Source organism: Juglans regia, chromosome 2 (genome assembly GCF_001411555.2).
Source record: "Juglans regia cultivar Chandler chromosome 2, Walnut 2.0, whole genome shotgun sequence".
Taxonomy (NCBI): Eukaryota; Viridiplantae; Streptophyta; class Magnoliopsida; order Fagales; family Juglandaceae; genus Juglans; species Juglans regia.
In genome coordinates, this window is record NC_049902.1 from 17,890,167 (window position 1) to 17,902,899 (window position 12,733).

At 38.1% G+C, this 12,733-nt stretch overlaps 2 protein-coding genes across 2 annotated transcripts; both read right to left on the bottom strand.

Annotated features, from left to right (window-relative positions):
- Positions 1–1,410: 1,410 nt before the first annotated feature.
- On the bottom strand, positions 1,411–4,557 carry LOC109005268 (probable E3 ubiquitin-protein ligase BAH1-like 1). The gene is made up of 2 exons (XM_018984113.2): positions 3,144–4,557; positions 1,411–3,057 (listed from the first exon to the last, which is right to left on the bottom strand). Exon 1 carries the CDS (start codon positions 3,936–3,938, stop codon positions 3,159–3,161), a length of 780 nt encoding a protein of 259 aa, XP_018839658.1. The 5' UTR covers positions 3,939–4,557; the 3' UTR covers positions 1,411–3,057; positions 3,144–3,158.
- Positions 2,230–3,137, bottom strand: LOC109005033 (cyprosin-like). The gene is made up of 3 exons (XM_018983799.1): positions 3,132–3,137; positions 2,565–2,973; positions 2,230–2,510 (listed from the first exon to the last, which is right to left on the bottom strand). The coding sequence occupies exons 1-3, from the start codon at positions 3,135–3,137 to the stop codon at positions 2,230–2,232; spliced, it is 696 nt and encodes a 231-aa protein (XP_018839344.1).
- Positions 4,558–12,733: the final 8,176 nt, after the last annotated feature.

Below are 12,733 nucleotides of genomic sequence, written 5' to 3' on the forward strand. Positions count from 1 at the left end.
ACTGCATTTTTTTATGTAAACTTCACTATAACTTCTTTAAATAGGATTCCGAGAAGGTTTGCAAGGAAGTATGGAGAAGGGTTGTAAAATCTAGTATTTCTTAATCTTCCAAATGGTGCAGAATGGAAAGTAGAATTGGCAAGATGTGATGGTGGAATTTGGTTACGGTAGGGTTGGCAAGAATTCTTGGAGTATTACTCTGTGAAGCCATGGCACATTTTAGTTTTTAGAAATGAAGAAAATTCTCACTTTTATGTACTTATATTTGATGAGAATGCAACAAAAATAGATTATCCCACCCATAGCTCCCAAGTTACGGATGAAACTTTTGGTGTAACACGCCAAGTTTCACCGATGGAAGAAATTGAAAATAATAGTTCTGTTAAGATATTAGTAGATAGCTTTCCAATAAACCCCAAAAGAAGGGAGAAGTTGTCATGTAATCCAAGGCCTCAAAAGATGAAGAGAACGAATCCAAGTGCTAAAACAGAGAAAACCCATGTTTTATGGTTGTCATGCAACCATCATAAGAGCAATTTGGATGGTGTTTGGTAAGCTTTCAATTTGAAACCCACTTCATCATCACAAGTTCTACCACCTTCAAATTCTAGATGATTTACTATTAAAAGATAGAATAAATATGTGCAAAGATGCTTTGTTAGGAACAACAACACTACCCAAATCCAGTTTTGTACTAAACGAAGAATTTACTAACCCTTTTAAGTTTTCTTCTTCTTAGTTTCAGAATACACCATCAAAATTTGCAAAGAGATATTTGGTCCTTCGGGTTTTAGATGGCAGAAATTGGTTTGTTAAGTACAGTTCAAGCAAGTTTTTATGTTGGAAGGAATTCTCACTGGACAATAACCAAGGGATTTTGCACAAAGACAAGTTAGGGCACATGCAAGGGTGAAGAGAGATGAAGGGTTATGGGGCTTACCGACTCCAGCGACAGCTATAATTGTATACGTAACCATTTTTGGTCAAAACCCATGTAGAGAGAGAGAGAGAGAGAATCATGGTGCAAGGTAGAGGACAGAGGAAAGAAGATAAACTCACCTAAAGTGGTGCCAAAGGGCGGTGCTGGGCGCAGATGACATAGAGACAAGTCAGACAACGCAGGGAAGGGGAGAGTGCGGGGTAACGTACACTGGAAGTTTTTTGTGAAATAATTTTAAACATAAGAGTACATTTAATTTTGTTAAAGAAATTCAAAAAAAAAAACACTGGAGAGGTAAAGAAGTTGTAAAGTGGTGGGCGGAGTATCATTATCCCTTATAGAATAGTCTTGGGACGAAAGTAAAAATTGAGCTAGGATTCTTACCAGTGGTGTTTACTCTGTACACAGTTCTATCCTATCAAACAGTGCGTACCATTCCCTACCATCAATCTGTTAGGAACTCTTCCAGTAATACTTTAAATTGTAATCAGATTCCAAGCAACACAAAAAGATGAAATGAAAATACTATCATAAGATTGGGGATTAATTCAAGGTAATCCGGCCTCCACTGATTCAAGGTTCTACAAGAGATTTTCCATAACTGTTTTGTTCTATCCTCTAGAATTTATATCAACGTTGATGGAAATCTGGTGTAGCAAAACTGCTGCTTCTAGAATCCCTTCAAAATGACCGTGTTCCAAGCCCCCCATGCATCCCGTTTATTCCTTCTGTATGTTGCTGAAACGCTGTGTTGCAACTTAATTTCATATAGCTCATCCCAAAAGACATCGTCCTAGTCAAGTTCATAACAAATCCCCACCCTTTAAAGAACCTTGTCGTCAAGGTTTAGAGCATTAATACAACTTGAGGTTCTGCTCCTTCCCATTCAGCAGCAACCCATTCAGCTACCTTCCTTAGAACTCCTTTTGTAATAAGCATCTCTCTTGTCAATTGCAGGATTGGTGTTCCCAACATCAATGCAAATAACTCTTATCTCTACCATGGCTATTACATCCCTATTGTAGCAAGTCCTATCAACCATTTTCCCATACTCTAGATCATACATGACGTTGTAGTTGCACAAAAACTGTCTAGCAAACCCCCAAAGCCAGCCATAGGTACACGAACAAATTATTCCCAACAAGGCAAGAATTATACCCAAACTGCCACCAAAACCAACAGAATGAAGCCAATTCAATTGCATTCTGGAATAGAATAAAATGGATCAAGGACAACAATAGTTTCGGCTTCATAAACCAGAAAAGATCATCTTGAGGCCTCAGCTTTGATCATGTGAAGAATCTAGTTATACCCTCTAATGCCAATGTTGCATTAACATGCTGTAGCTTTGTGCCCGCCAGAAGAATAAGAGCAATAGGAATGATTGCTATCCATAAATAAAAATCAGACTCGTTTACTTCAAACACCATTAAAGCCAACAGACCGAATCCCATTCCAGCTACATAACCCACATTATTACCAACCTCCTCTGAGATCACCGTAGGATTTCTCAGAGCCTCTTTTGGAATATTCCCTTCTCTTTTCCCTAAACTGTAAGCACCAACATCACCTATTATGAAATAAGTACCCCTACCATCAAGCTATGCCACTAAAAATGTAATACCAGGCTCTCTAGTTGCCTTCATAAATTTCTGATCCTTCACAACTCGATTACCAACTTTGACTTTGTCATAGCTAAAGAAACCAGAAATTGATCCACTACCATATTGGATTGCAACCGATGTCCCATTTTTATTGTAGGTACTCAAATCGCTTAGTTTGTACATAATATGGAAATAACATGGCACCGAGAGATAGCACTTAGATGATGGCACCCACAGATTAGAGCTACTGGTGTCAACAATTACAGAGTAATTTTGAGGGAGAGTACTGATGCCAATCTCACCATGGTACTGAGCATCCAAGTAGTTCTTTAAAACAATAAAGTCTATCTCCTCAGAGTCACCTAGATTACTGGGAATACCATACTTCTTTGTCAAAGCTCTTAAAGACTCTGCATCCTCGATGGGAAGCTAGGATTGGGTGAGCGTGAAGTAATTTGGCTGGTGCCCGCGACCCCTTTCCTCGCTGATCTGGAAGGTCTGTTCATCATCAACCTAAAATTCCAACATCCCAGAACATAAATCTCGACTGTTCATTTTATCAAACAAGTTGAGTGCAAAACTCATACAGCCATGCGTACCTTGGAAGATAAAGACTAAAGACAAGCACATGACTTGCAAAAAAAATGGCTACAACTCATTGCGTATGAATTAAAAACAACATCCCTGCAAACAACGCAAGTCAAATCATATTCCAGCTTTATAGAATGGAGAAGCCTCAATGTCATTACAGGTCGGGTTGCATCAAAATCACAAGAAAACTCATTAAACTCTCCTTTTTTCCCATTGAAACTCAAATAAAAAGTAGCCAATTCTATGAGCAAAAGAGATTGCAAAAGCTCAATGTGTTCTTCCCGCAATCTGGATTTGAAATTCCTCCCATTTTCTGAGCAATGAACTTTATCATACTTCTTAAGGATTTTTTTGATTGTAATCGCATTCATTGTAACATATTCACCCAGTATCCATCCTTCTAGTACCATTGCTTGTTGATCATTCTTGAAACAATGACGCAAATGAAATAAATATCCCTGCATTCCGGAGGCAACATGAAGATCAAGGAGATGCCTGACTCTTGAACTAAAGCATCCGTTTATTTCCGAAGCTTCCTTTGTCAGCTTAGAAAAGAACTTATGGTCAAACACTTGGATCGCGGCATAATCAACGGCAGTGCCAATGGACGTGTTGGAGTATCCCGCGATGGCAGCTCCCATGACCCGTATGTCGTTCCATGCTCTGCAGGTTTGAAAGGGAGTGCGAATGCCAAGGTCAAAAATCCTCCACCCAGTAATTGATTCGACCAAGAGTGAGGGTGAGGTCGTTGAGCAAGATGAGGCTCGGTGACTAGAGAGGTTCTCGAGAGAGAAGGGGTGCATAAAATGGGAAGAACGGGATCAGATCTTTGGGAATGTATTTGTGAGGAAGAAGAAAATGATAATTATAAACATGGGATTTGAGGATTTGATGATGTTTGTGAATGCGAATGTGGCAGATACGGTTCTTGCCATTGGGAAGGATTATTCTAGAGTTAGGAATGAGAGGTTGGGTATGGAGAGGGAAGAGGGGAATTTCTTTGGGGTAAACTCCCGTCGGCACTGCCACAATATCTTCCACCTTCGTTGCATTTTTTACGTCTTCCTCTGCAACCTGGTCTTGCCACTCCCCGAAGGATTCCTTTAATTGATGTTTGAAAACCTTGTAATTGTTATGCGTTCGATCGACTAAATTCCTGAGATGCTGGATTGCTTCAAGAATTTGTTCCATGGATTTAATCAGCAGCAAATTTTCTTGCTGCTTCTTGAATCTTACACCGTCCGCCATAAAGAATCATATGGCTCTGATGCCAACTGTTGGGAACCCTTCCAGTAATACTTTAAATTGTAATCAAATTCCAAGCAACACATGAAGATGAATGAAAATCTACTCAGCCTCCTTTTATCCCTTCAACACCGCACGAATACACGTATCATTTTTTTCTTTTTTTTAGACTTCCGTGCGGTCCCCCCCCCCCCCTCCCCTCCCTTTCAATTTTCTTTTGAATTAATTTGTGGATCAGTCGGAAGCTTCAGCACACTTAATATATTGAGTAAAAAAAAAATATATATATATATATATATGTGAGGTGTGCTGCGACTTCCGGCTGATGCCCATCAAACCTCTTTTCTTTCCCACTCACCCCCTTTTGATCTGCTCTCTCTCTCTCTCTCCCCCAAATCTCTCTTTCGATGTATTCTCTCCCCCCCCCCCCTTTCGATCTGCCGTTTTCCATCTCCTCTTTTCCCTCACTCACCCACCCCATTTTTCGTACACCCATTAAACTTATGGATCTCCTTTCCCCTGTGGGCCGCTCCTCCTCCGCGGCAATCTCCTCCTCTCCATGCGCTACTCCCCCACCGTGCGAATATTTTCCCACATCATAGCAAACCTGTGCGAATCTGTCCCTTCTCTCCCTACCCATGATTCTTCCTTGAAAGCCGGTAAGCATGCTTCCATTCGGTATCTTATTTTTACTCTCATTTTTATTTTACTATTTTTTTAGGCAGTGGTAGCACGATTTGTCTGGGGTCATTCTTGATTTTTGTGTCATTTGAACACTGATTTTGTAATTTGATATGGAAATTAGTGTCTGGCAGTGCATTATTTTTTGGATTTTTTTTTTTAATATTATGATCTGTAAAATTTATGTGATTTTTGATTTATTGGGGTTAAGTGTTTGGACAAATAAACAACTAGGATTTTTTCTTGAAAATAATTTTTTCTTGAGTTTAGGGCGACAAACAGCAAACCATTCGACTAGTTTCTTTTGAAAAAACTCTTCAAGTAATCTTGGATGATGGATGAATTGGTACGCATTTTAACACAAAATGTCATAACATATGTCTAACAAGGTGCTGTAATTTGTGCTTGTTACTTGCCATCTGACGAAGTGCTGTAATTTTACATGTTAAAACAAATGAGTTCACTTTAAGCAGGCAAAATATTTTTTGGGCAAGTGAGCAAGTGAACCCATTTTGTAACCATTCGACTTCTGATATAAAAAAACTTATTTATATACTTGGTCCCAGTTTCAGTTGTTTTAACCTTATCAACTTATGCCTAAGGATTATTTGGGTCCATGCTTTTGCACCTGTGATTCATTAGGCTATTAGGGTGTTTTGAAAGGGCATGGCAATGGAATACGAAATTTTGATTTCTCTATTGTGTTAAAATGGCCATTAAAATTTTCTATAAATTTCAGAAAAAGCTAAGGGAGTTACATAGGTCCTTATCTCTTTTACCTAAATTGCCTCAGTTTGTTGTGATCTTTTGACATGTAAAGGGCCAAATCAGTTTGCAATGCTAATCACAACCATCAATATTTGCCACAGATATTATAGTGCTGGAATTTAACCATTACACCCCTGGTTCGCGGTGGAGACCTACAATTATCAACAGGAAAGACTACAGGGAAGAGGGGAATGAGGTAGATGGGTTTTATGGAGGAATCAGAAAGCTTAAGAATGAGAATGAGATTTCCACATGGAAGCAACTTCGGCTAGCTGAAGTCTTGGAATAGCATGCATTGTATGAAAAAAGGGGCTTCGTAAAATGGTCTCCCCATTTATGCCAAATTAATGTACAAAAGTAACCCCAACAATATGTAATTAGTAGAAAATCTCTTCAGGTTTTGGTTGATATTATGTTAGAAGAATGATAGCTTTCAAGTCATACGACATCCAATCCATTTCTTCAGATTTCAGATTATCTATTTTTTGCCTGTCTTATTGACAATCAAATGGACATGAAATTTCGAAGTCAGAGATGCAGACCTTTCAGACAAGTTTCTTCTACATAGATGAATTTAATTTAAGTATCTTTTGAAAGAGAGATAAGAGAATATCAAAATATCACAAACAAGTGATAGAACTTTAAAACTGGTGACATCCAATCATGCCCAATTTCAATGCCCACAATAGATAAGCATAATTTGAAAGCCATCAAATCCGAAAAGGGATTAAAAGGAGGACATAAACTATGCACTAACAAATTATACAAAGTTCATTCCCTTCCATTCACAACAAACAATCATCTACACAATATGGAGTTTGAGACTCTTTTTTTTCCCACAACACTCCAAATATTCACAACCAAACAATCATCTACACAATGGTACCAACTCCCCCAGAAATGCACAACCAAAACATTGGTACAAACTTCCCAACAAAAAAATACTCAAAAACCAGTACATCCTCCATGTAATGACACATCAAACTTGCATTCATGTCTTCGGTTATACATGATCAGTACCAGCACATTTCTGTAAACATCACAATATAATCATCAATTAATAACACAATATAATAGCACCCCAAGGGGATCAATATTATAACTAGATCTTTTGATTTAAATAAAGAACAAATAGTTGACTTTTGTTATGATTCATGTTAAATAGTCAAAGAAGAAATCCAAGGGGATTAATATTATAACCAAATTGTTAGATTTATCTAATATTTCAATTTGTCCTGTTATTCTAATTTTTAAGGATATTTAAACATGTTCTTTTATTTTAGATTTTCTTTTTTTAAAGATGACTAGAATTCCAATCTAATCAAGTCCAAATTAAGTAATTATACTTCTGCCTTTGTGAATTATATGTATATGCTCCATAATTGTACAAATTCGCAAGTATACTTGTGCTTGCATATTTAAAAGCTCTAGTACTTCGGCGACTGCCATTACTATATATGTATGAATTAAACTTAAGAATAAGATCATTGTGTTAGGTAAGAATAGGATCTTACCTCCTCATTGCCCGATGGTGTTGGCTGTATGACAGCACTACATTGGGTTTCAACAACAAAATTATCCACAATAGCAACCTCTGTAGATTCTAGGCCCCGCATGCAATTGTTCTTCGTCATTGAATATTTTCCTGCATTTCTAAATTTCAGGACAAAAACATAAACAACAATTACAAAAGTGGCATCTCATACCAGTCCAATAAGCATAATATTAATACAAAAAAAAAAAAAAAACTATTAATGCAAAAAACTTACTACTTGTTTCTTCTTTCTCTTCGTAATAGCGTTCTCCACAACCCTTACCTTTCTCTTCATTGGGGGTCTCCCTTTCCCCCTGACAACATGGGGGCTTAACACTTTCTTACCCTTTTTTGGGACCATGTTCTTTCTCAACTTGGTTAAACCGTCGTCGATTGTTAAGCCTGTACATTGCGACTCAAACTCATCTAACAACCGCAAAAACGCATTTACATGCTCATCACTGGGGGATACATGCATGGCAAATTTCAAACATCTCTTAACCACGAGCTCATACCTCTGTGCATCCACATTATTCCGCAAGTCATCATAACTACTTTTGACCAGTGTATATCTTCTCTTTAAGTCCTTTTGCCATCGATCCAAGACATACTTGTCAGGCAACACATTAATATTTTTTGTTTGACAGACTTTAAATACATGCCTACAAATAATCCCCCTCATCTCAAACAAGGCACACGTGCATTTAACGTCGCATTCTTCATCATTATAATAAACTGAGTACGTCACCTTTTTTACATAGTCATCCGTGGAAATTTCGTCGAAAACATCGCATTGAAACTCTGTGAATCATATAAAGCACTCTGAATGGCAGACTTCAACCCTGCATTGAATTGGGAGTGAGATCCCAATTTCTCTAGCAATTTCCGCGTGATATGCCAGAGACAATATCTATGGCAACTGTCTGGGAATACAATCGCAATAGCACTCTTCATTGCTCAGTCTTGGTCTGTTATAATTGCTTTGGGAGCCTGACCATTCATGCACTTCAACCATACTCGGAACAACCAAACAAAAGTATTTGTGTCTTCATTGGAAATCAAGCCAGCCCCTAACAATATGGACTGCCCATGATGGTTTACACCAACAAAGGGAGCGAAAGGCATATTGTACCTATTTGTTAAATACGTCGTATCAAATGTGATAACATCTCTGAAGTACTCATATGCCGCTCGACTTCGTGTGTCAGCCCAGAACACATTTCTGACTTTGAACTCGTCATCCACGTCCATGACTGAAACAAAGCCATCATTCATCATACTCATTCTCTCAAAATAGTCACTAAGTGCTTCACCCCCTCCTTTACCTAACCTTAAGTGTCTGGCTTTATTAATAAAATTTCGAGCATCTTTCTCTTGAAATTCAAGGTTCTCAAAACCCCTGGCATCAACAACAAGTGCTTCGAAATTTTTGTTCATTCTAATACCTGCTCTGTCATTCAAGTCATGCATCCTCTGACTGTATTCATCTAAACACTTATGGGATCTAAAAAATCTGGATTTCTGTGAGCTGACAGTATTATGATTGTGAGTAATCTGAATCGTCGTCAAAACCCATACCCCATTCACCAATTTCGCATTTACCTTCGCTTTACAATTCGTTTTGGTTGTTGGTCGTGGTCTCGAGACATTACTGTGGCTAGGATGGTAGGTGCCGCCACATGCACACCCAATGGTCAAATACTTTGCACTCCCATTTGCCTCTCTCTTCGTCCTAAACGTCTTTACACCAAAACCCGACTGTTTCGCATATTGTTTCTAATAGGCGAGAAAGTCTTTCTCAGTGGCAAACTCCATACCAGATTTCGGCTCTTAAACTCGTTCACCATCATCATCCGATACTTCATTAGTCCCCTTCGCCTCTAATACTTCATTAGTCTCATCCGCGTTCGATACTTCATTACTCCCCTCCACCTCCAAAGCATTCATGTGTGATATACTTGCATCATTCTTTTCACTTTCATCAAGCACAATTGATGATTGAACTGGGTGTTGGGGGGTCTCTTGGAATTGCTCTGGATTACTAGACGGAGGGTAGGACATAGTTGGAGGATGCTGCAATTAAGCACAACGTTAGAAAAAATGAATTTCACATACAGGAAAGACTTTTTGAATGAATCGAAAATGTATGTACATGGATAGTCTCTTGAAATCGTCTAAACTCTTCCGGATTACTCAACGAAGGGTAGGGAATAGTTGGCAGATGCTGCAATAAGGCACGATGTTAGGAAAAAAAATTGTACGTACAGGAAAGAGTTTTACAAAAATAAAACGCATCTACCTGGCTACCCCAATGATACGAATATCGATTTGGATACGTATTTGGAGGCATCATATACGCCGGGTGGTATGGATTTTCGGGACTAACATATCCCTATCATAAACAAATAAACAATATATTAAGTACTTGGAAATATTGATCACAACGACAGACACAACAACATATCCAAATGACGAACGTTTATCATACTTGGATGGGTGAAATCACTGTAGATGGCCTGGGCGAAATTCTATCTTCCTCTGTGCCTTCCATCTTGTAATATTCTTCTCTAACCTTACAATATTTGCAACTAACCAATGCCATAGCGCCATTGCTCATAAGTGAATCAATGACATCCACATAGAGAAAATTTGATATCAAAATAGCATGGCCAAACATTTAAGAAAGAGAAAAGCCCAAGGCAATGAACAACTATCAAGTGGCTTACCATATTTGCCATCATCAAGAGCATAAAAGTACAGGACGTTGGCCCTTTATCTTTATCTCTCTACACAAGTCACTTCTACCTAAAAGATAGATTTTACATCATCAAATTATGGGCTAGAGAATTGTTTAGTGTTGTTATTGCCTTCTAGCTATATAGCAAAGCTTCAAACATGTGATTCAACCATAATGAATTTGATAGGGATGAGAACGCATTCTATATAGGAGATTGCAGTCACCAGACATATTAGTACTCAAACACTCTTGTTTCCAGTGGTTGATGTCTTGTATACACAGCACCACATTTTCAAGCTTAAAAGGTTTCTATTAGGATTTTTTTGACAAATGTGGGCAGTGAACAAAATACTACTTTCTAATTAAAACTAAACAAAAAGTTGTTGAAAATTACTACTTAATTGCAAAGCCACTAAATCTTCTTCTACTTTGTTTTTTTTTTCTTTTAAAACATCTTTTTTCCCTTTTCCTTTAGAAGATATGAAATAAATTAAAGAAAAAAAAAAGAGAAGCTTAAAAAGAAAGAAAGGAGAAGCTTAAAAGCCAATAACTGGAAAGGCAACAACTTGTTGAGCCATAAATTCAGACATGCACAGAAAATGTGTTTTTAAATGAAGCACAATACATCAAACTTACCAGTGGGGGAGGAGCTCGCACGAACTGGTATAGGCAAGAGCTTTCGACTGAATGCATGGGAGGGGGGAAATGAGAGGGAGAAGGTATGGGCTTCCGTCTGATGCAGGGGAGGGGGGCTTCTGTACGATGCAGGGGATGGGAGAAATGACAAGGTGGGACGGCGGGGTAGGGACGTGGGGGGCTGGGAGGGAAATGGTAGGGGAGGGAACGGGGGGAGAGAGAAAATGAGTGGGGTGGGAAATGTAGAGTTCGAATAGGACTAAGAGATATTAAAAAAAAAATCAGAAATTCATGCGGTGTAGTTAAAATGAGGAGGCTGTATAGTACTACTCTTCACGAAATGTTGCATTGCAACTAAAGTTCATACAGCTCATCCCAAACGACACCGTCTCAATTAGTTTCATAACGCAATTCTCTTCTTCCATCGTGCATACTCCTTTAAAATGCAACTAAGGTAGAATGAGATACAAAATTCCCATCTCATCATTACACCTTTTTCAAATCCTCATATAGAATATAATAAATAATTCAACTTTTTCAAATTATAAAATAATAATAATACTAAAACATAATATTTTAAACACTAAAGCAAAACACAAAATTCTTATCTCACTCTCCAAACCTGCCATAGTCGCCTTGTCCGCTTTTCACAACCTGGAATAGCTATATGTATTATGTACCCAATAGTTTTCAAATTAAACCTTAAAACTATCAAAACCATTAATTTGCATCTTAAAATGCTATATTTCCTCAATTTACACCCTACAGTCAAATCAAGTCACTCTATTTTTTGAGTAAATTGTCTCTAAATAGATTTAGGTAGTTTATACGGTCATACACCTCTAGTTTTTGTAAATTGTAGATTATGTAACCACCGAATGAAAATAATAAAAAAAAAAAATCAGATAATAATAACAATTAATAAATTACAAAAAGATCAAAACAATAATGAGAATAAAAAGTTATAGAAGAAGCCAACATAACAATAATTGTGAATAACAAATACAAAAAACAAAATAAAAGAGAAAAAATCAATTCTCTCGCACATGGAATGGTAGTGGTGGGGTTTGCCCATGACCCTTGGTGGAGATCTCCATCTTGACACTTGATCTTGCCACGATGAGATTGCGATGGAAAAAGATCTCACCTCTCGTGTGTTGCGTGGCTTTAGTGTTACAAGGCCCTTATTGCCATTACCATTCATTCTAATCATAGCCATAGATCTGGGTTGTGGCACCCTGTCCCTCATGTAAAAGTTCAGGCAAGACTCTATGGTGTTAAGGGTGTCAGCCAGGCGGTCAACACCCAGGATTTGATCAGGTCATATGCACCTCATCCAAATGAAAGTGCACATATAGAATATGGATATAAGATTGCAGTGAAAACATTAAGGGTTTAGTTGGTAACTAGACCTTGCAATACTAGAGTTTAAAACACATTTGAAAATAACGTTAATTAATTCCAAAAAATTGCATAACAGGCCGAAATGGGAGAAAAAGTCATTTCCAGCCCATTGTGATTATTCGGGTCTCGATTGGTGTGGTTTGGAGCCCCTAGCGGCAATCCATAGTGGTTGTACGACGTCCATACGTATAGTCATGGCAATAAATAAGACATAAATATAGGAAAAATAAAAGAGATAGAGACAAACAGATTTATGTGGTTCGACATGGAGGGTAAATCCACTATAATATGAATATTTATAGTCTCTCATGGTCTCTCATTTCTCACTGTATGATGGAGGTCAGAGAGCTATTTTCTAGAGAATATCTTCTTTTTGGATCTCTCATCGTGAGGTTGTAGAAGCTGAAGAAGTCCCAATCCCCTGGTCTCCAAGAAGTCCCCCCTTTTATCTAATCCGATCCCTCTTTTCATGTGCCCCTCGGGAGTGGTGAAGAATGACCGTCTTTTTCCTTGCATGTTTGACTTCCTCTCTTTTCTCTTCTTTACTCTCTTTTTCCCTAACACCTACCTTCTCCTCCTCTGACATTTGCTTT